The sequence below is a fragment of the Trichechus manatus genome, unplaced genomic scaffold (genome assembly GCF_000243295.1).
Source record: "Trichechus manatus latirostris isolate Lorelei unplaced genomic scaffold, TriManLat1.0 scaffold00078, whole genome shotgun sequence".
NCBI lineage: Eukaryota > Metazoa > Chordata > Mammalia > Sirenia > Trichechidae > Trichechus > Trichechus manatus.
In genome coordinates, this window is record NW_004444014.1 from 2,481,725 (window position 1) to 2,505,613 (window position 23,889).

Sequence of the window (23,889 nt, forward strand, 5' to 3'; positions counted from 1 at the left end):
AATAAAATAAGTATGTGCAATTGTGAAGACAGGAAAGGAAAAAAAATGACTTCTATCAGAGCCCACAAAGATCGTTTCCAGTCCCAAACACAGGTCCCCAGAGGTAGCCTGGAAACCAAATTATTGTCAGAGAGATGCTTACCTTTTACAACAGCTCACAGCAAAAGAAAGCATATAGCTTAACATCTCTCCCATGACTCACCTTTCTATTCTTTTTTTTTTTTTCCTTTATGCTCTCCTTTTCCCTTCTTTTGTTAAACTTCCCAGTCTAAGCTCCACAACCAATTAGGTATGTATCACTGGATGAGCCACTTGCCTTTCTTAAGCCTCAGTACGCTCATCAGCAAAATCAGGTGTTTATCCTCCGTTATTAAGATTCTTTTAATTCTGATTCTAATATAAATGTAAGCTTGCTGTCTCTGTCCCCATAAACTTGGTGATTTTAGTGCTCTAACCTATTTGTTTCTAAGATGTTGACTGTGGTGTCAGCCTGCACAAGCAGCCAGCTAATTTATTGGAGGAATGAGGTATAAGGAGTTCCACTTTTTTGAAAGGTGAGATCAAATAGCTAAGTGAAGTGGCTGGAGCCAAAGATGGATAGGGTGAGCCCCACAGGTTAATACATGGACCAGAGTGATGCATGTTAAAACTTCATTGAACAACTAATCATGTGGCCAACATGCCCAATAACATGGGCGTGTGTGTGTTCAAATTTCATTGGATAAATTTGAAACTTTGAGGGTTCTAGAATATCGGACCTGATCAGAGCCTTATTATCATAGTCTCATTTTGGAAAACTGAATAAAAAAGATGAAGAGGTTGTTCCACTGCTTAATGTAAGAGACAAGTTTGGGATAGGTACTCTTAATTCTGCTAAACCACACAACAGCCATTAGCCAATTAATCTTTCATTTCCTCCCACAGGATGACCCAGAATGCAACCTGGATTAAGGTTAAACAGACTACACTTCATCAGCTTGCCATTTTTTACTCTTTCTTTTTTTCTGGAACTAACCTTCTCCTCCCATGAGTCCTCTTCTTCCTTCCATTCGATTTTTAGAAAACTTTCCTCACACGTTTCTTTTGTATAGATGTCGTGACATTTTGCCCATGTCGTTAATTCCTTCATCTGGATGACTGCTTGGACGAGGTTTTTGTATTATTTTTGGCTTTGGCCTCCATTTCCTGCCAGTGAGTGACAGCAGAGATTGCCTCCCAAAGTGCACCATGGTGCTGATAAGAGGAGCTGGCAAAGGGCGAGATGAAGCCGCAGGAGAGGTGGAGTTGGACAAGCTCAGGGGAATCCAGCTACCTCCATGGCAGGATTCTGATATCTAGGAGGCGAGCTCGGGATTAATTCTCAGCATCCATTCATCATGAGGAAAGCACTTGACAGCTGAGGACTCAGGATGGCTGCCTTGCCTAATAATGGCATCGGACTAGGAGGTAACACATGTAAATTGACTCTGCTCACTCTCCATTATCTGATGGGAGCCTCAACAGCAATGGTCAGGATGTCTGAAGTGCCTGATGTTAATTTTAGGTCCAAGAATGCGAAGACTATTTCTAAGTGGTCTGAACAGGAAGAGCATCACCCACACTAGAGACCTCTTCTGCCACCGTATGAGAACTTGGCTTTGAGGGTACATGACATCATACTGACTGTGAGTTGTTAACCCTGGGTAGGTTTGCTCTTCTGGCAATCTGCTGCATGTCAATCGAGCATGCCAATGATCATGAAGATGAGGCAGGACCAGGCAATGTTTTGTTCTGTCGTACACGGGTCACCATGAGCTGGAGCTGATTGCATGGCAGCTAACAACATTTACCCATTTTTTTGGTCTTATGTAAGCATTTTTATAAATGGAGATATAGCAGCTGGTATACATTTAACAGGAGTCCTGGTGGCACAGTGGTTAAGAGCTCATCTGCTAACCAAAAAGTTGGCAGTTCGAATCCACCAGCCACTCCTTGGGAACCCATGGGCAGTTCTACTCTGTCCTATAGGGTTGCTATGACTTGGAATTGACTTGATGGCTATGGGTTTGGTTTTTGTTATGCATTTAACAAATAGGCCCAAAGAGTCACTGTCTTCTGAAAGCAAAAAAGCAGAAAGGCCAAAAAAAAAAAAAAAGTAAGGTGTCTATATAACTGTGCAGCTCTAGATGTGTTGTAAGGGGGGGCTAACAAGGCAATGCAGCCATCTGCTGGGCCAGAGGGATGGAGGAGGAATTTTCTAAGTGGGAAAGAGGAAATGGAGTATGCAACTGCTGCTACTGCTAAATGGGCCCCCTAATTTCTCTATCCATAATGGTAACGACTTGCTTTATATGGTGCCTTTCATCAGCTCTGATCCCAGAGTGCTCAAAGCCCTCTCTTGACTCAGCTCCTAAATCTAGTCCTCAACAGACTAGAGGATGACATCTATATTTGTGCTATATCTATTTAGAGAAGAATAGGACACTCAGATGCTAAGGGAATGAATCCAGAGTAGAGAAGGAGAAGGTCAAGGGAGAGAAGGTTATGGGAAGGGAAGATGCTTATTTCCAATCATGACCCTCAGAATCATCTAGCTGGAATAGACACCTCCACTCAGATAAAGTCCCCGAAAGATTGTGGTGCTTCTGGTAACCACATCCCATCTGCCTCCCATATTTTATGGACTTGGCACTCTCTAAAGCATACCACATTAAGGGGAACGCTCCTCAGGGAATCTTGACAAACTCTGACATTGGGTTCCAATTGCTGCTAAAGGCATTATTTCCTTCATGCTTTGGGGTTCAGAAATACAGAGGGGACATCTGGGGATATAAACAAGGAGAGGCCAAGGCTTGGAAGGAGAGGAAGGACATAGAATCTGGTCTGTTCCAGTAAGATATTCAACAAGATGTGCAGGGACATTGGGCATCACTCATATATAAATAGAAGCCACCAACAATTATGATTCATTAAAGTGTTGGGTAGAAAAACTTACATAATACCAAGATAGGCACAAAGCAGTGGCAAAAATCCTGAGGGAGATAGATTTCAGTAAGGACAGAAGTGAAAGCTCTACCCATGTAGACATCCAGGCTGCTATTTAGAAAAGGTTAGGCCATAAGAACTTCCTCACTGGTTGAGGGTTGAGTAAGGAGATGCCTTCTTTCCTTAATTACTCTCTTCTGCAATCATCACATAATCATGGTGCTGCAGACGCCGTAGGGTAAGGCATGTTATCAGAGGATTGATGTGATTCTGACAGGAAGGGTGGTGGTGGAACAGAGAAGCACTGGGCTGGGGACCAGGTCCTGCCTTCTAGACTTGGCCTCAACTAGCGGGGTGATGTGCGGTCTAGCTATAATGCACTGGGAAAAGCTCTGGGCTTAGATTTAAAAGTGTTGGTTTTCTGAATCTAGGCAGGTCTCTTGATCTCTTTTAGCCTCAGTGTCCTGATCTGTAAAATAGGAATGGAAATATCTGTCTTCTTGGATTGCAGAAAGGGTGTTATGCAGAAATATCTGTGAAATGGTTTTAACAACTGAAACACATTATATACAAAACAAGCAGAAGGTCTGGCCCCATCCTTTGAGTACCAGATGGGCTAAGGCCACACAGAGAGTTTATAATAGAATTGGGCCTCATACTCAGTCCTTCAGGCTGAACCCAGCTTTTTTTCCTTCAGGACACTGTCATAATGCCTACTTTTTCCCACGTCATGGGGCTGAAGGTCAAGTGAGGAGACGAGAGGGAGATGATTTTGAATAAAGTGATGGCCACCTTGTAGATGCTAACACAAGGAAAGTTCTATGGCCAGAGCATGGGCACCCTCAGAGACACATACACTGACCAGACAGGATCCCTAGCTGTGAAACATCGTGAAGTCAACCAGCACTCAGCAATACAGTCCAGCCATGGAAAAGTTCCAGAAAGATGCCAAGAAACCTAATGCACAACAACAGCTTGTTTCAGCTTCTGAGATCTTGCTTCTCAGATCTGTTAAGTTCGGTTCTTGCTTGTAGATTTTGAACAATAATATACCACCATTATTTTCTATCTAGATAATGCTGAGAAAGTACAAAAATAAGAACACCCTTTGTCCATGGCTATTACAGGTCCCATGGATCAGCACTATCATGCTAAATGAGAAATCAACAGTATTTCTGTAAAGCTTCACCTAGTGCCTCCTGTCCAGGTGGGCTTAACCTGGGCTTTGCACGAACCCAAGTGCCTTCAACAAAGTCTGACAACAAGAAACAGGAAACCCAGATAAGCACATCCACTTTGGGCATATGTAGGACACATGACTGCTAACTGGTCTCTTCATGAACCCAGGAGACCATCCACCAGTACAACTCACGGGCTAGTTGCAATCTGTAAGTGGCTTCGAACTCATAACCATATTTCTTCCTGAAATCCTTTGAACTAGAACATGTCTCTAATTCATGAAGAGACTGTTTTCACCTCCACTAATTATGGAGTTCCCAGGGAGGGAGAGGACAATAGAGGGTACACATCATAAGCAGAGGGGAAACACTATACCGGAACCTTAAACATGGATGACTATCTTTTAACACTGGACTTTGGTCAGAGGGTTTAGTACTATTTGGGGTCAGGGGGAGCAGGGAGAAATTCTAGGAGTTTTCCAACAACTCAGAATGGGGTTTCTAGTATTTTTCCAGTAAATAAGTGTCCTGTTCTTCGGCAGGAGTTTTATCATCTATATATGTGTGGACTGTGACACAAGGGATATATAAGTATGAGGCTCCCATGGCAGGGAAGGGTTTGTGTGGGTGGGAAGGCTAGCAAGGAAATTTTGCTGGCAACTGACAAGGAATGGGGTCTTTCTAGCAGCAACCAACACTTCATTTTAGAGATTGGTGGCAAAATCTCATTACCAGTGGACATGCCAAGGGACCTAGCAGCGAGGTCTGGTGGAGACAGGAGGCATGCTGACAGCTTCCAGCCAGGCTCCTTCCCCATAGCCCAGGGAAATGATGAGCACCTGAATGTAGTCAGGGCTTCACTTTGGTGGCCTGTCCAGGCCAATTTGCCAAATACCCATGGACAAAGAGAGGACAAGGTGGCCTGAAGCTTGGCTCTTTGATCAGTTAGAGTTCAGGAATCACTGCTCATTACCTTCCAACGCCCCTGCTGTACACTCCTCACCTAGTATGTGTGACTTCGGGCGACAGCATGTCAGATAAGCCAGATATTCATTCCCTCCCAGCTTTGGCCTTCCTAGAATCTTACTGATATTCCTAGTGGGTTTTCTTGGAGGCTTTACCCAGCTTGCAAACTGCATCATCAAATCAAACAAAGAACTAAGAATAGCATCTTTAATAAAAGAATAAATGTAGTGAGTATGGCTGTAGTCTGGCAGCTACTGGGGCTGCCTGTGAGTCCACAGTTTCACAGGCTATGGCTCCAGAAGAGAAGAAAGACAGTAAATACCAAGGAAACAATCAGTGCAATGCGCAGCAAACACAAATGTGCAAGGAGGCCCATTTTCATTTGACCCCCACCTCTTTGTAAACTAGTGGATGCAATTTGGCCTCTGAGGTGTAAAGCTCAACAATTAAATGGCAAGACAGTCCAAGTCTGAAGAGAAACGAGGCCTTACCTGGAGACACAGAGGACTCGTAAGAACTTCTCTCCTTGCGGTTCATCTTAAAGGCTTGGAGGTCCTTTTCCCTGTACGTCCCAAAGCCTTCATAACTCCTCCTTTTACTCCCACTCATGTCACTGTCCCACACGTCACTCGAAGGGTTCATTTCACTGAACATGTCCAGGCTCTCGGATCTTGTGCTGCCACCATCCCCGCTGCCACCAGAGTAACGCTTTGTGCATGAGTCTGCAGGCTCACTGCTCAAGTCACCTTTGTCCTTGGCCTGCGTCCAATGCTGGACATCAGAGAGAGACAGTGTAGACAGGGTGTCCACCTCAAAGTTGTTTTTAGAAGCTTTGTGGCTGGCTTCACTGTGCTGGTGCTTCTGCTTCTCCTTATGCTTGTTCTTCTCGCTCACCAGTGGGAGCTCTTTGTCTGCACTACTCAGTCGCTCGCTCAGGATATGGCTGGAGAAGCCTGTGGCTTTGCCTGCAAAGAGACCGCTCAGGTTGTCATGGGGCCCCAGGATTCGGTCCTCCTTGTGCTTATGCTTGTGTTTGTGTTTCCTCTTATGGAGCCGGCCACTGGACAGACTGGCACTGCCTACCTTGGGAGGATTCAGGGATGTTTGCATGTCACCAAGGCCCATGCCAACAGGTCCCTGAAGGTGCACTCCATGCTTTGCTTTATGCTTAGCTGCCCCAGACATCTTCATGTGGGAGCCTGCGTGGAACTGAGGTGGTGGCACTGTTGGCCTCATGAATGGGGAAGCCGCTCCCAGCGTGTGCGATAGGTACAAAGGAGCTGGGTACTGACCGTAGTAACCAAGGTTCATCATAGGCATTGATGTGTAAGGCATTCCATAGGGTGCATAGTAACTTCCACTGGGAATAGGGTAGCTGAACCCTTGTAAAAAAGGCACCTTTGTCATGGTGTCATTGGTTTTTGCAGGTCTACCACGCTTCTTCTTTGACTTCAAGTCTGAAGTCCTACGAAGATAGAGCAACGGGTCATACTGGATATATGGCACCGGGTAATAGTGATCAAAGTTAATCCGAAAAATGCTGGGGTATGGGTTCTCATGGTAAAAGGTGTAGCTCCGGTGGGAGATCCTGAACACCTGGAACTTGGTGATGAGCTCTTCCAGGTCAGCCAGAAACTGGAGATCATCGCGGTTTTGCAGGCTTTTCCGTTTCCTCTTGTGCTTTGGCTTCTTGAGGCTTTCGTGGGCAAGAAAGTTGTCCACAATGAGATGCTTCTGCCGGTGGCCATGCCGGTTCTTTGTGCTGGTGTCAGACGGAATGGCCTCTGGGTTGTCCAGGGAGCAGAAATCAAAAGAGTACCTCCGTCGGGATTCTGAACTCTTCTCCGCTTGGTCAGATGTGCTGTTGTTGTCTGTCCCAATGCCACTGTCGCTTGGGATTGTCTCCTCACTGTGTGACTCGCTCACAGGGGACAGTGTTATTTCCTTTAGGGACCCAATCTCGCAAAGGTGTGAAGGTGAGTTGGCCATCAGCCTGGGTGGAGACAGCTTCCAGGTTCCACTATGTATTCCCTTTTGGGTTTTGGTTGGAAGAGCACTGATGGGCTGGAGATTTGGCATAGTTTTCAACTCAGAAAAATTGGTTTCAGTGCTGGCGGGGCTCAAGTTGCCATTTGACCCACCTAACTGGGTTGAAAGTGGGTGCATAGCTGCTGGTGAAGACGCCACAAGTGACTGAAAGTTGGAAGGCACGGCTGGAACATCCGGCTGGCTAGAAACAGGCCTTGGGTGCTTGATGGCTGTTTTGGGTTCTTCAGATGGGGGTGGCAGCTCTGCTCTTGGCTTCCTGCCCCTCTTCTTGCCAATGTAGATGGTTCCCCTCTTGCTCACATTAATCTGCTTTCCCAGTTTGCTCTCAATTGCAGCCGCCCCAGGGCTGGTCTCAGGGGGAGCTTTAGCCTTCAGAGCAATGTTGCTGGAGCAGGACAAGATCTGGTTCAAGATATTTTTTCTCTTGAGTGTCTTCATCTTATTGATAGTTTTGATGGTCTTCTTATCCAACACACCAAGCTTTCCAACCTTTTTGTGAAATTTCATCTCACTCATGGGTTTGTCCTCTCCTGGCACTAGCTGGGCCAACTTAGCTAAATTGCGTCGTCTCTTTCTCTTCTTGGTGCCGGGAAACTCCCGGCTGATTGGACTGACTGGGCTGGTGGAAGTACCCTCATGAATTGTCTCAACAGTGAGCAAAGGCTGCTTCTTTGGTCGTCCCCGTTTCTTTTTGACTGGTGTGATCACAGTAAGACTGTCTGTGTTGGTGTACAGAGGGCTGGATGGGGTGATGGGATAAGCAGATGGGGGTTCCACCATCAGTTTGTCAGAGGTGGCCATGACTGCCTCCCGAAGCATACTGGTGGATTTGGGTTTGCTGCATGTCCACCTTCGTTTTGCAGCAAATTTTGGATGTTGGATTTCTGGCAGCTTTCTTGATGGAGAGTGATCTGTGCATGTTGGAGGTGTCATGACTATGGGTGGCTTTCGCTGCTTAGACACACCTCCTGGGACAACTTTCTCGGCATTTCCACCAGTTTCAAGGCCAACTGAGGGAGACTCGTTCTCTATCATTTTACTCAATTTAGGGACACGAGGATCTTTCTTATTTCCCTCAGGACTGGAAAGTATCCTGTTAACTATTTCACTGCTCATAGGAATTCCAGAAGCCAGGGCTTTCTCTGGGATGATCTTTTCCACCACTGCTTTGATGGACTGTCTCTTTTTCCTCTTATGGCTCATTGGATCTAAAGAGGGTGCCTTGATGGGGATAGTAATCCGGACATGACTGGAGTCATTTTCAGGATTACTGACAGAACTCACGCTCTGCCTGGCTGGTGATGCCTCTTGGGCATTATCTGCTGAGTAGCCTTCCCTTTTCCCTTCTGTGTTGTCAAATGCTTTCTGGGCATTCTTGACCCAATCCAGGTCTGCGGTTGGTATGGTTTGACTTGTCACATCTTTCTTACTGGACTTCTTCTTGCTGCCGATAGCTGGTTCTGGGGGCTCCTTTGTACCTCCTCCATCTTGATCCACCAAGGGCTGAAGCCCACTGCACTCGGCAGAGCTGCTGGGTGGGGCTGGTGAGCTATGGTTGCTTGGGGAAGGAACTACACCTCCTAAGAGCAAATCTTTGCTACTATTGGACAACTGATTCCATGTGCTCCCTGCACTGCCTTTCTTCCCCTGGGACTTTGCAAAGGAAGCCACGGGCTCAAGAGCTGGGATCTTGCTGGTGCTTGCAGTTTCTCTGCCAGAGTCTGAACTGATGAAGCAATTCTGAGTGGTGGATCCACTGTCAGAGTTGGTGGACCAGTCCATGTGGTTCTGGCTGCTGCTTTTTTGCTGGTGCTTTGGTTTTAAGGTGTCACCGGTGAAGTCCTGTGGGAGGCCTGGGTCATAATGGAGAGTTGAGTGTTTCTGTGGCCGCTCATAAGCCTAAGGGAGGGTGGAGTGGGGAGGGAAAGTAAGAGAGAAACAAAGATGAGCAAGTTGGAGTTATTTAAAATTTAATGTCAAAAGGCTTAATTATTTGGAAGTTAGAAATAAATAACTACATTAACAGCTACCTTTAATTCCAGAGTTCCTTACTGAGATTTTCTCAGTTGTAGTGGTAAAAAATATATATAACACTGGTTTTGAACATTAATAAGGATGCTTTAACCACTGTCTTTTTTTTTCCTCTAAAAAACAGGAAACTTGACCTATCTTGGTGTAATGCAATTTCAGAATAAGAACTATTTAGAGAGGAGGGGCCCTAAAGGTCATCTAGCCCTGCGGTTGTATTTTACAAATGAGGCAGCTGCAACCTGAACACTGAAGAGTCCTGCACAAGGTAGCAGATCCCGGGAGAGAATGTGAGCTTTCGGACTCCCAGTGTTCTTTTGCTGAGTTCAGCCTGCCTCTTATTTCTGTCCCCATCTTTCCTTTGCTTCCTCCCATTCCCGTTCATTTCAATTTGCACTTTATGCTAGAGTCTAACATCTCAGTACTCAAACAAGTATCACAGCTCAAAAGGAACCAATGAAACAAGTAAAACAGCACAAGCAGAGGAATTAAGGTGGGAAGTATTAAGACTACATGGGGGAAGGTGGGGCAGACAAGAGCATGGAAAAGAAGTGGAAGACGGAAAAGACACATGAAAAAATGTCCTGAGCCTTCAAATCTTTGCTGACTGTAGCATGTTACTACATTTGGGGTTTAGCACCGTATAAGGGATCCTTACGTCCCTAAATAACAAACAAACCCGTTGCCTTCAAGTCAATTCCGACTCATAGAGACCCTACAGGACAGAGTAGAACTGCCACATAGAGTTTCCAAGGAAAGGCTGGTGGATTCGAACTGCCTACCTTTTGGTTAGCAGCTGAGCTCTTAACCACTGTGCCACCAGGGCTCCAAAAGTAGGCATTTATTGCTCTCTTGAGGAAACCCTTGAATATTCTCAAAGGAACCCTGAGTCTCCTGGACAGACAGGCAGGAAAAAAAAGTCACTGTCATTCAAGATCACTCCTCTGAACTTCTTCAGCTATGTTATCCCCTACAATGACTCTGAATGAATGTCTTCAGCACCTTCCTTAAGACTGACTCTTTAGTGAGGAAAGGTGGGGCCTGGCACTTGGGGCACAATAAGATCAGTGTCTATAAAATCACAAAGGGAATGGGCAGGTGAACACATCATTTTGAAATATTAAAACTATTTTTAATATAAATATACTCACATTGTTCCAGATGGATTATAAGGCATGCTCCTAGTACAAAGAGGTATTCCTTAAAGCTTATTATAAGTCCTGTTTTATGCACAGAATAGCAAACTAACAGGATGCATTAGCCTAACATTTGTTTCAAAAGGGAAAACATTAATAAACTGAGGAAAGCTTTCAATAATATCCCTGCCGAGAGGTATATTATGATGATTGGCTTAGTGAGTTTAGGAAATATTAATCTGTAATTTTTTTTGTCTGCCTATCTATCTATCTGTCTGCTTATCAGTGTGTCTATCTATATATCAATCAATCATCTGGCATCTCCCTATCTCCCTGCCTGCCTGTCTGTTCGTCCATCCATCCGTCCGTCTGTCCATGCATCCGTCCATCATTCTATCGCTATTTGCCATTGAGGCTATAGAATTTATACTTTACTGAAAACATTTCTTACAGTCCTGGTTAAGAGTCTAAACACAGCTGGCAGAAAGCATTGAGGGCAGAATTCAGTGCAGTGATGCAACTAGGGTTTCCTCCACACTAGTTCCTGGAATCCTTTGGGTTATTTTCTGCATCCCTGACTCTTTGTGAAATCCTGTTTATATTTCCAATACTGGGCTTTTTTTCGGTTAAGTATTATGACGTAGCCTTGTCAAGCTGAACCTATAAATGCCCAGAAGAAAATTAAGAAAAAAAAATCTAATTTTTTCTTCATCTGACAGTTTATAGAAGAGACAGCCACTGTCATCAAAATATAGAGAATTAATCCTGCCACTTGAGTTTGTTTACTAGGCATTACTGCTGTGGACCTAGACTGCTATTCTGTTTTTTGGCAAAAATTGAGAAGTCTTATTCACAGCCCATATTGTTAAAAAATATTAAATATCACTTATCTCTTACGAATCAGGGCTTTGCTAATTTGTTATTAGACTTTGAACTTTAGCTGGCACTATACGTATGCTCACAGGATGACAGGTCTGGAAGAGGGCTTGAAGGCTCTTTAACAATCCGTTGCCACTGAGTAGATTCGGACTCATAGCAACCCTATAGGACAGAGTAGAACTGCCCCACAGAGTTCCCAAGACTGTAATCTTTACGGAAGCAGACTACCACATCTTTCTCCTGTGGAGCCGCTGGGTGGGTTTGACCTGCCAACCTTCTAGTTAGCAGCCAAGCGCTTAACCACTGTGCCACCAGGGCTCCTTGGAGACACTTTACGGGGACAATATAATTTATTACTTATACTAGGAAATTTTTGAGAGCTGAGGGGCTGCTTACTAAAAATTACAGTGGAACAGAAGGAGTAAATTATTGATTTTGACCTGGGCAAAACAGGATCTGTAGTCAACTGCTTTCTTCCATCCTCATCCCTTTAACCACCTCTAATTCTCTAGCTCTGGAAACTGAAGTCCACAAAGGGTTTTCATGGTAAAGACAGAGCTGAAATCTTGGTCCTTGGCTCTCACAAGTTTTTCTCTGTTGTTTTATCTTAGTTATGTGTGCCTAGCAGAGCTCCTGATGAGCTTCTTCTTCAGGGTCTCATCTCAGCTCAATCCCAGGGAGGGCCCCTACCTGAGGGAAATATGCCTATTATAAGCTTCCTTGAAACCATGTGTCTCAGCTTTGTCACCCTTATCATAGTTTTAATTTGACATCTGATTTGTGTGCTAATTGAATTCATACCCATCTCACTTTATAGCCTGTGTACATACACCATTGCGGAGGCACCAAGCACAGTGCCTGGCACATAGCAGGCACTCACTAAACATTTACTGAATGAATGAAGAGGCATGCAGTTTACTATGGATATTTATCAGTAGTGAGATTAATAACCTGTGTACTGCAACATACTGTCTGCAAACACAGCTACCCTTCCAGCCTAATTTCTTATGTCATCCCTTCTGCATGTGCCATTGTCTTCCATAAAGATGTCTATCACAGTCCTTATAATGCCATGTGGCATTTATCTGTGTACTTTTCTGTCTACCTCTCCTAGACTATAAGTACGTTGAGGTCATATACTGTCTTCTTTAGTTTCTTATCCCCGGTGCCTACCACAAACCCAAGCACCCATTAAGTTCTCAGTAAATGTTTGCTGAATGAATAAACAAATAAAAGAATGGATGAGGTGCCTGTCATCATGACAAAATATGTGGCTGCACACAAAAGACAATATACCACCATCTTTTGCACCATAATGACTCATAATGAAATTGGAGCACTGAAATGCAATAAGTGTTGAATAAAAAATGCTTCCCATATACTTAAGGGCTAAAAGGCGCTTGTAAGGTAACTCCTCTTCAATACAATTTGTACTATTAATTGTCCTCCATCTCCTGTTAATTCTTTCACTTTCCAATTAATTCTGCCTTTGAGGGAGACCATGTGACTGTCAGGGGTGGGTTTCACTCTTGCAACTGAAAGGTGGGGCCTGCTCACTTACACCCAGGGCCCGCTAGCTGACAGTAAAGCAGTTAAGCGTGCCAGTTCCCTGTGCCTCCCATCTGGATCACTGCCAGATCCCATTGTTCCGACCATTTCAGCTGCAATTTGCCCTGCTGGGAGAGTGCAGCAATCAAAGGGCAGGGTGGACAAAAGGGAAGCACAACAAAGGATCAGGAGTAATGGGGGGAAATGGTGCTTTAAACCCTTCACTCAGAGGGGCTGCAGAGCAGGGACAGAGCACCAAGAAGAAGCTCTTTCTAAGCGGTCAGGATGAACAAGGCTCTTCTCCAGCCTGGGCTGATGGCTATATCCCGTTGCATTTCACGAAATCCCATTTCTTCATCTGTCAGCCATGACATATCATATACACAGTGGTGAGGCTGTCAGTTCCAATATGTCCTTCGCTGAGAACTGAGCACTTACTCCATAAGGACAAAGGTGGACATGGTGAAAAAGCTCTAAGCTGGGGCACAACAGAAGAAGGGGAAAGACAGACTCTCCCTCCCCTCCTTCCTCAGCGAATCAGTAGCCTGGGATAAAATTCTGTATTAGGATACTTGACTCGGAGCTTTACTAGCCTAAGTAGCACATGTCTCCCGTTCCTCTTTAAATTGTGAGTTCTTGTGGGAGAAGACCAGAATCTTTTAATCTTTTCAGCCCTCAGCAGGGTTATCTCCTAAAACAGTTAGCAAGTGAGGCAACAGTCAATGATATTATTATACACTGAGAAAATGATCTGTGGAAAACTTTTAACTCCAAACTAAACTCTACTCACAACAATAGACTCACACATACCAACGACATGAGGATGGCGCTGGACCGGGCAACGTATTGTGCTTTTGTACATAAGGTGGCCATGAGTCGGAGTCTGCTCAGTGGAGACTAACAACAACGAGCAGCTCAGCATGTTTCTGGTCTGTCCCCCCGAGTCCTCTAGCCCCACAAGTTGACTGTCTGTGGGACTCGCAGCCATTTTGAAGGTGTGCCTCACTTTTATAAGCGGTTTCCAAGAACTTTGAGCTGAGGGCCAAATGTTGGTCAGGGAAACATCATTTTGAGAACACTAGAGAGATCTGTTCCTTAAAGGACGTCTTTATGGCACCAGGTTCTTCTGTAATAGGAAGTATTCTTTTGTAAAGTAGATAATTATCCCCCTCCCACAACCAATGCATAAATTATACAAATTTCAATTTTGTACGTGATAATTAAAAAAAAAAATTTTACTTTTGTTTAATTTTAAAAACAAGCATAACATGGTCATTTAAAAATGTGAAAGTACATAAAAATGGCAAGGAAACAATTGCCTAGTCTTATCTTAAGTTTACCTAAAGCAAGGTTTGTTGCATTGAGAGAATATGGTGATTTGAGTTGGGGAAAAATAATAAAATGCATAAAAAATCAAGCATGCCTTTGTTGGAGATAAACTACTCTTTTGGGTTAGCTGTGTCTGTGCTATTTTCTGCTGACACCAATAATTTAAGTTTACTGGTTGTGAGATATTTTAGTTTACATGAGCAGGGAAATATCCCTAGGTATAGAGAAATGAAGGGCGCTTTATCTCTTCACGTAGCACTTCATGTTTTTCAACACGAGTCACCTAAGGTGCCAGGTCTTAATGCAGATTTCTGGGCCACTCTCTAGACCCATTAATCCACAGTCCCACAGGGCAGAACTAAGGAATGTGTGTTTTACCTTGCTACGCACATAATTCTTATGTACATTATAGTTTGCGCTTGTTGTTAGGTGCCCTGGAGTCAATTTTTGACTCATGTGACCCCATGTGACAGACGAGAACTGCCCCATAGGATTTTCTAGGCTGTCATCTTTACAAGAGCAGATCACCAGGTCTTTTTTCCATGGAGCCACTGGGTGGGTTTGAACAGCCAACCTTTCAGTTAGCAGCCAAGCACGTAACCATTGTGCCACCAGGGCTCCATACATTATAGTTTAAAACCCACTAATCTAATGTTTTAACACCATAATCCCTCTGGGGTGGGGCTCCTCTGTGGCTGCTCTGACATTCATAGCACTTTCTGGTGGTAAATTTGCAGAGTAAATCACCATAGGCCTGTTAGGATATGCAATTTGGCAACACTGAGCTTTCCTGCTTTGCTCTCTGAACTCTGTAATTTCCATAGTAAGAAACTCTCACATGACCCAAGTGGACTGCATGTTCACTGGTCAGGTACTGCAAGTATATTGCAGGGTGAGGTGGACAGAAGAGTCAATGATATGGGTGAATGAGGGTATGATGCTCATCAGAAAGGACCAGACATGTGGGTGGTCATGCCTTTCCTCCCTGGGATTTCTACTTGCTTTCCAGGACATCCAGGCCATGCCCAGAGCTCAGGGGACTCCCGGCAATCCATCATGAGAATCAAGCGCTCAAACCTGAGCAAGAGCTGAGTGTGGGAGACAGGAAGGCAACCACTAACTGTCTGATTAGATTAAAGGTTCTCAACTCTAGCTGCACATTAGAATCATGCTGGAAGCTTTGTAAAGAACACCAGGCCTACAATATGATGATCTATGCCAATTAAATCAGCATTTCTGGAGGCGGGGCCGGAACAGTAGTGTTTTTTGTTTTTTTTTTTAAACCTCTCAGGTGATTCCAATGCGCAGATAGTATTGAGAACCACTGGATTAAGTATATCAAAGACAGAGGTCTGGGTCAGGGACTAGAGAGGCTCTGATATTATCAAGAGATGTTCCAGCTCAGTGGTTTTCAAACACGTTTCTCAAAGTCCTAGGATTTTGCAAAGGCATCGTCTGAACTGTAGGCAGTGGATGGGGCAAGAGAGAAGCTCTACCATCTTTTTAACCCCTAACTCCCAACTCAACAGAGCAGCCTGGCTTTATTCTATTTATGTATTGAGTTTCTGCACAGGATTTCTTTAAAAGACAGAGACAGAGAGAGAGAGTGATATCTGTCACTTAAAAAGACTTTGAAAATTACCATTTGGGTTCATAAATAGGAGGAAAACACGTGCTAGCTTCCATTGAATTTGCCCCAAAAGCACTTCTCCTCAGCCCAGTTCATTCCTGCATTTGCTAATGGTAGAAATGGAAGAATGTCACTAAGTAACCTGACTGACCCATGATTTTATGATCATCTGATTCCATGCGACACAGAAAAGCTAGCCAGCTCCTAGATGGACATGAAGTTTCCAATTAAATATACAAAGTGAACCTGTCCTCATTTCCTGTCACATGGATTGCCCTTGGAGGTCACCTGGATATGGTTCCCATAGAAACCATCCCTTATTTGCTGTTTGGAGGCTGTGAATGATATTAAAGCAACCATTTGCTGGAGTGCTAATAGCTCATACAAAGACAGCAGCCCTTACCATATGCTTCTTTAAATACACGGTAACTCATGTAATTAAGAATGGTCACTGACTTTTGGTTCCAGTCACGATGGAGTAATAGATATTAGACTTAACCTCCCCAGGAAATAAATATAAAACTGAACAAAATATATGAAGTAACTCTTTTCAGGCATTAGACAATAGATAGATAGCACAGGGCTGTGATTCTAGAAGAAAGGGAAACTCACGAGACTCCACAGTATTCCCAGTTTCTGCCTAGGAGTGCCTTCTAAGCCAGGGAACAGGAAAGTGGAGCCCAAACAGAGCTGTAACTCACTGGGTTGAAGAAACAGAGAAAAGAGTTCAGGACTCCTGAGGACTGGAATTTGAGGGACAGGATACATGAAAGAAAAGGAACTCTAGAAACCTTCATAGGGATCCCCTTCAGTCTTTGGCCAAAACTTAATCTACACATGTGCAGGGCAAAATTCCAACAAGTCTAGCAGAGATCAGCTGATAGGGGTCTATAAGTTGGATGCAGAGTCCTAACGTCACATAGTGCTAGGCATATTAGATTTTGGATCAGCCAGAGTGACAAGGCTTTAATGAATAACTTAGATGTCTAGTTGAGATCCCAGGAAGGGTACTCCTTAAGGACAGTGTTACTCTACTCCTAGAACAAAAGCTACTCTAGTGCTTCCATAACAAAGTCGAAAAAGAATCCTTAATAGAATAAAGATGATCTACCAGTAAATTAAATGCTTACCAGAACAAAAGTCAAAACTCTTTACAGGAAAACAACAAAATTCATATTCTATAATATCCATAATACCCAAGATACAAAGAAACATCATTAGACAAATAAAGAAACAGGCAAATGTGACCCATAAGTTGGAGAATATTAACAGATTACAGAACCTTAAAACAGATATTACACATATATTCAAGTATTTCAAGGAAAAGATGGACATATTTGATGAACATATGGGAAACCCCAGCAGACAGATGAAAAAGATACCAATGGAAATTTTAAATCCGAAAAATAGAATATCTGAAATGAAATATTCACAGGATGGGCTTAATAGTTTACTGGACATTGCAGAAAAGAAGTTCAGTGGACATGAAGGCGAGACTGTAGAAACTATCCAAACAGAAAGACAGAGGGAAAAAAAGAAAGACTGGAAAAGCAAACAACAACAACTACAAAAATAACAGAGCTTCACGGACGTGTGGGACAGTATCAAGCAGTCTAACATACATGTAATTACCATCCCAAAAGGAAAGGGCAGAATAGTGCATGGAAATCCACATATCTAAGAAGCTCAACAAATCCCAAGTAGAATAAACACACAAGGAAACCATATCTGCAAACGAATTAATGAAGACCAAAGATAAAGAAAACATTTTAAAAGAAGCCAGAGAAATGAGACACATTATTTATAGGGCAACAATGACAAAGACAATGTCTGACTTCTCATCAATACTATGGAGGCCAGAAGACAATGAAAAAAAAATTTTTTTTAAACTACTGAAATTTAAATAGTCAACTTGAATTTCTATATCCAGTGGAAAATATCCTTAAAAAATGAAGGCAAAACAAAGATATTTTCAAATAAATAAAAACTGAGGGAAACTATCGCTGGCAGACCTGAATTACAAGAAATGAAAAAAGAGGTTCTTTAGGCTAAAGCGAAATGATGTCAGATGAATACTCAGATCTACATATATGAATGAAGAGTGACGGAAATGGTACATATGTAGGTATATGTAAAATAGTTTTTTTTCTTGTTCTTAAGATTTTGAAAAGACAACTAACTGCTTAAAGCAAAAATAATAACAATGTTTCATGGAGTTTATACTATTTGTAATAATAAAATGTATGACAATAAAACAAAAATAAGGGAGATACATAGAAGCATATGCTTGTAAGGTTTTTATATTACATATGAAGGGATATTATATTAGTTCAAGGTAGACTGATACTTTAAGGGTGTATATTGTAATACCTAGAGAAACCACTAAAAATAAACCAAGAGTTATATACAAAATGTCAGTAGAGGGGGAAGCATGGAACACTAAAAAACAAAACTAAAAACACCTTGATTAATCCAAAAGAGGGCAGAAAAGAGAAAAAAAGAAAAAAAATGAATGAAAGTGGGACAAATAGAAAACACGCAGCAACATGGTAGACTTAACCCAACAATATCAATAATTACATTAACTCTAAATATACTAAGCATTCCAAAGAAAAAAAGGAGAGATCATCAGACTAAATAAAATAATAAGACCAAACTATATGCTGTTTATAAGAGATACACTTAATATATAAAGACACAGTAAGTTTAAGAATAACAGGAAGAAAAAAGACATATAATGCAAACACCAAACATAAGAAAGCTGGAGTGGCTAAATTAATATAAGGCAAAAAAAAAAAAAAAAAAGTTTCAGAATAAAGAGTATTACCAGAGATAATTTCAAAACAATGAGTCAATTTTTCAAGAAGAGACAATTCTAAATGTGTTTAAACCTATAACAGAGCTTCAAATACATGAAACAAAAACTAAAAGAAAAAAGGAAGAAATAGACAAATCCAAAATTAAAAAGATTTTTACACTCCTCTCTCAGTAATTGCTAGAACAAATTGACTAAAAATAAATCAGTAAGGAGAGAGATTTGGTTAAACTATTGACCAACTTAAATATACCCAACAACTGCAAAATCCTCGGAGTCATAAAACAAGTAAAAATGTCATTAAGCACATGTCAATGTCCTCAAACATCATCTGTCATTAGGGAAATAACAATTAAAACCACAATAAAGTACCACGCTACACACCCACTAAAATGGCTGAAGTTAAAAAGACTGAAAACAACAAGTGTTGACAAGGATGCGGAACAACTGGAACCCTTATACGTGGCTTGAGGGAATGTAAAGTGGTATAATCACTTTGGAACGTGTTTTGGCAATGTCTTTTAAAGTTAAACATACTTACGACCCAGCAACTCCACTCCTATGTATTTACACAAGAGAGATGAAAAAGTATATCCTCAGTCTTTTATAAAAACTTCACAGCAGCTTTATTCAGAGTAGTAAGCACCTGGAAACAGCCTAGGTGTCTATCATAGGAGAGTAGATACTCAGCAATAAAAGGAACATTCCACGACATGGATAAATCACATGGAAAGAAAATTATGCTGAGCAACAGAAGCCAGACTCAAAAAAGTTCATGCTGTTTAATTCCATTTATATAAAGTTCTAGACCAGGCAAAATGAATCAATTTTGATAGAAATCAGAATAGTGGTTATCTACAGATTAGAGCAGGGAGGGGTGGGATGCAATGGAAGTTAGGAAGGGACATGAGGGAAGGTTCTGGGATAATGTACATAGTTTGTATTTCGATAAGAGTGTGAGTTACATGGCTGTATATATTTGTCAAAACTCACTGAACTGTATACTTAAGATCTGTACATCTCAGTATATGTAAAATTTTAAATTATACTTTAAAAATATGAGAATATACATTCAAAAAACTATCCCATGAAACCATTGTTAAACTAAACAGTTTAGCTCAATTAACAATGTTTGCCTTGAACACCGTGCTCTTATAAAGAATTGTCTATATGAGTCCAAACTGACAATAGTTAATCCAAAGCACAGATGAGAACTTGAAGGGGCAGAGTCTAAAAATTAATGGTGATGTAACAATATGGGTAAAGATAGTGAGAATGGTGACACATTGTCAAGTATGTAACCAGTATCATTGAACTGCACATGTAAAAATTGTGAACAGATGTATGTCTGGTTGTGGATATTGCCACAAAAAAGAAGAGAGACTACTAAGAAGAATTCCCTACATTCAACACATATATATACAGACCTCAGAGTCACTCAGCAGAAAGTGGGGAACCCTTATTTCCATTGAACACCCAAGATGGCTAGCAAGGCCTCATTGTTCCCCTTCCCCTCTGTACAATGACAGCTAAATGAGTTGATAACCAAAACAACAGAGCCTGAATTAAGGAGGCAGGTGGTTGTGGCCACAAGCCCTGCTCTCTCCTTTCCCTGTCCTTGGCAGGATCCCTACCCTGCGCCTACAGGTAGAAAGGTGAACCCCGCCTCCATCCCAGCCACAAATCCACCTTCTCCCCAGGTAATGAAGGAAGCCTGACAAGAACCTGGCTGTCAAGGCAAAGTTAACGCTGCCCCGCCTCCTCTGTAAATTGTGTGTGATCCATCTGGGTAATGACTCCTCCCGTGTAATTCCCTATTAAGAGGCTTTATCTGGAGAGATAAGCAGCTGGTTTCCGTGTCACTAATTGCTGTCTGCTGTGATTTTAAAACATCTGCACCATTGTGCTCTTCATTTTCATATTCTAATCACCCTGAAACTTGAAAAAGGTACATCACTGATTGTTTCTATAGGTTAATTAGTACACAGTCTCCTTGTAGAGACAATTTAGAGGCAGCCAGAGCCTCAATCAGGAAGTTTGTTTTAAAAATTAATAACATTGGCGGTGGCTGGGAGGGACTGTCACAGAGATGTATCAGGACTGTCCTGGTGGGGGAGCCACCCTTTGCTCTACTCCACAGAGGAGGGCGGCCAAAAGGGGCACAGGGCATAGGAGTGGGGCGTGGCAGCAAGGGAGACCACAGGGACACAGCAGGACTTGGCTTGCTCCTGAGTGGCCATGATCACTGTCTTGCTGCCTCCCTTCCCTGTTGCCCAACTCCTCCCCTTCCTATTAGCCTGAGTCTCTCTCCCTGTAGGCACAAATCAGGACTGACTTTGATGAGGACTGACCAAAATATCTGGGGGTGAGAGGAATCTGGCAAAGAAATAAGAGCGTGGGGATCATTTCATATTTTAAATTATGTTCAATGTTGTTCCTCCCCCTCCCCACTTCAACTACGGGGACACCAAGGGAGAGGGGTTGGAGTATAGATGAGAGAACATTTTTTAAAAAATAATTTATTTTATATATTTTTGTTGTTGAAAATATACACAGTAAAACATACACCAATTCAACAATTTCTACATGTACAATTCATTGACATTGATTACATTCTTCAAGTTGTGTGACCATTCTCACCCTCCTTTTCTGAACTGTTCGTCCCCATTAATAGCTCACTGCTCCCTAAGCTTTCTAACTTTTCAAGTTGCTGCTGTCAGTTTGATCCCATGTAAATAGTTCTTTAAAAGAGCACAATGCTCAAGGCAGACATTCTTTACTAATTAAGCTAAACTATTGTTTGGTTTAAAGAAGACTTCAGGGGATATTTTTGGTTTAAAGCTTAAAATTTAAAGATCATCTCACGGCAATAGTTTTGGGGATTCATCCAGCCTCAATGGCTCCAGAAAGTCTGGATTCCATGATAATTTGAAATTCTGGAGAGAATTTTACTTTTTTTTCATGAACATGGAAAATATTTATTGAAAACAGACAAACTCAATTCCATATTAAATCATTAGAGAATCTCATCGGAAGCATATTCTTGTTTTTTTTCTTTTTCTTTCTTGTTGGCAAGGCTTATAAACTTTAGTTTCTAAGCCCCTTAAAATGGAATAAATTTCACCTTGCAGTACATTTCACCTAACTATGCCTAACGCCTTTATTGACAAAGACATTTCATGTTTGTATAAGATGTATATGCATATGTCCTTAACCGAGATTCACAACCCTTAAAATGTTTGTCAGACTATTCAACCAGCCAGAAGGAAATTCCATTTCCAATAAGCTTCTTTTTTCCCAACCCTAAGTTTCTGGTGCCCTCCCGCTACCTTTGCCCCCTGGGTCTTCTCATTTCAATGGCCCTCTCAATAAATCCCAATGCTACCATGCAGACCAACAAGGCATCCAGGCCTGCTGTCTTGGTGGTCAGATGAATCTGGCTTCAAATCCTGGCCCTGCCATGTTTTAGCTTGAGGGGCTCTGGACAAGGTACTTGAATCTCTGCTTTCTGGATGAGTTTCTGTTTTGTGCTCTAGCTACACTAGTCTTTTAAATCCTCCTCCCCACAGGACCCTTGCAGGTGCTGTTCTCTCCACCTGGCACACTCTTGTCCGTACCTCTCCCCCATCCTTATCCCCAGAGGTAGGAAGAGAGTATCTCTTCCTTTTTTTTTGTACTTTAGGTGAAGGTTTACAGAGCAAATAGTTTCTCATTACACAATCAGTACGCATATTGTTTTATGACATTGGTTAACAATCCCACAACATGTCAACACTCTCCCTTCTCGACCTTGGAGGACCTTTTGTTTTTTTTTTTTTTTTGGTGAAAATATACATAGCCAAAGCTATACCATTTCAAAAATTTCTACATGTACAATTCAGTGACACTGATTACATTCTTTCAGTCGTGCTGCTATTCTCACTATCCTTTTCCAAATTATTACATCACCTTTATCTTCAACGCACTGCCCCCAGGCTTCCCATCAAAACTTTTGAGTTGCTGTTGTCAATTTGATCTCACATAGATAATTCTTTTTTTTTTTTTTGTACCTTAGATGAAGGTTTACAGAACAGAAAAGTTTCTCATTAAATAGTTAGTACACATATTGTCCTATGACAATGGTTAACAACCCCACAACATGTCAACACTGTGCTTGGGTTCTCTATCACCAGCTTTCCTGTCCCCTCCTGCCTTCTAGTCCTTGTCCCTGGACTGCTGTGCCTCATTAGTCTCGTTTTATTTTATGGGGCTATCCCATCCCCGGCTGAACAGTGAACCTTGGGAGTGACTTCACCACTGAGCTAAAAGGGTATCTAGGAGCCATACTCTCAGGGTTTCTCCAGCCTGTCAGGCCAGTAAATCTGGTATTTTTTTGTGTATTAGAATTTTGTTCTACATCCTTCTACAGCTCTGTCCAGGATGCTCTATTGTGATCCCTGTCAGAGCAGTCAGTGGTGGTAGTTGGGCACCATCTAGCTGTACTGGACTCAGTCCGGTGGAGGCCTTGGTAGTCGTGGTCCATTAGTCCTTTGGACTAATCTTTTCCTCGTATCCTGTTTTCTTCATTCTCCCTTGCTCCCGAAGGGGTAAGACCAGTGGAGTATCTTAGATGGCTGCTCACAGGCTTTTAAGACCCCAGATGCTACTCACCAAGGTAGAATGCAGAACATTGTCTTTATAAGATGTGTCATGCCAATTGAGCTAGATGTTCCCCGAGACCATGGTCCCCATAGCCCCCCACCCAGCAATTCAGTCCCTCAGGGAGTTTGGATGTGCCTATGGAGCTTCCATGACCTTTGCTTGTCCAAGTTGTGCTAGTTTCCCCAGTATTGTGTACTGTTTTACCCTTCACCAAAGTTACCACTTATCTATTGTCTATTTAGTATTTTCCCCCAACCCTTCCCATCCCTTGTAACCAACAAAGATTGTTACTATTTGTGTGTAAAGTTTTTCATGAGTTTGACAGTAGAGGTCTCATACAATATTTGTCCTTTTGTGAATGACTTATCTCACTCAGCATAATGTCCTCCAGTTTCATCCATGTTATGAGACGCTTCACAGATTCATTGTTGTTCTTTCTCGTTGCATAATACTCCATTGTGTGTATGTACCATAGTTTGTTTATCCATTCATCTGTTGATGGGCATCTAGGTTGTTTCAATTGTTTTGCTATTGTGAAAATGCTACCATGAACACGGGTGTGTATATGTCTATTTGAGTGATGACTCTTATTTCTCTAGGCTATATTCCTAGGAGTGGGATTGCTGGATCGTATGGTATTTCTATTTCTAGCTTTCTAAGGAAGCCATATCATTTTCCAAAATGGTTGTATCATTATGCATTCCCACCAGCAGTGCATAAGAGTTC

At 42.3% G+C, this 23,889-nt stretch overlaps 1 protein-coding gene across 1 annotated transcript in view; it reads right to left on the reverse strand.

Moving 5' to 3' along the window:
• SETBP1 (SET binding protein 1) overlaps positions 1-23,889 on the reverse strand; it is a 425,952-nt gene that overhangs the window by 125,922 nt on the left and 276,141 nt on the right. Inside the window, exon 4 of the mRNA XM_004380894.1 lies at positions 5,600-9,056. Within this exon, the coding sequence (XP_004380951.1) occupies positions 5,600-9,056 (3,457 nt within the window). The remainder of the gene's footprint in view (positions 1-5,599; positions 9,057-23,889) is intronic.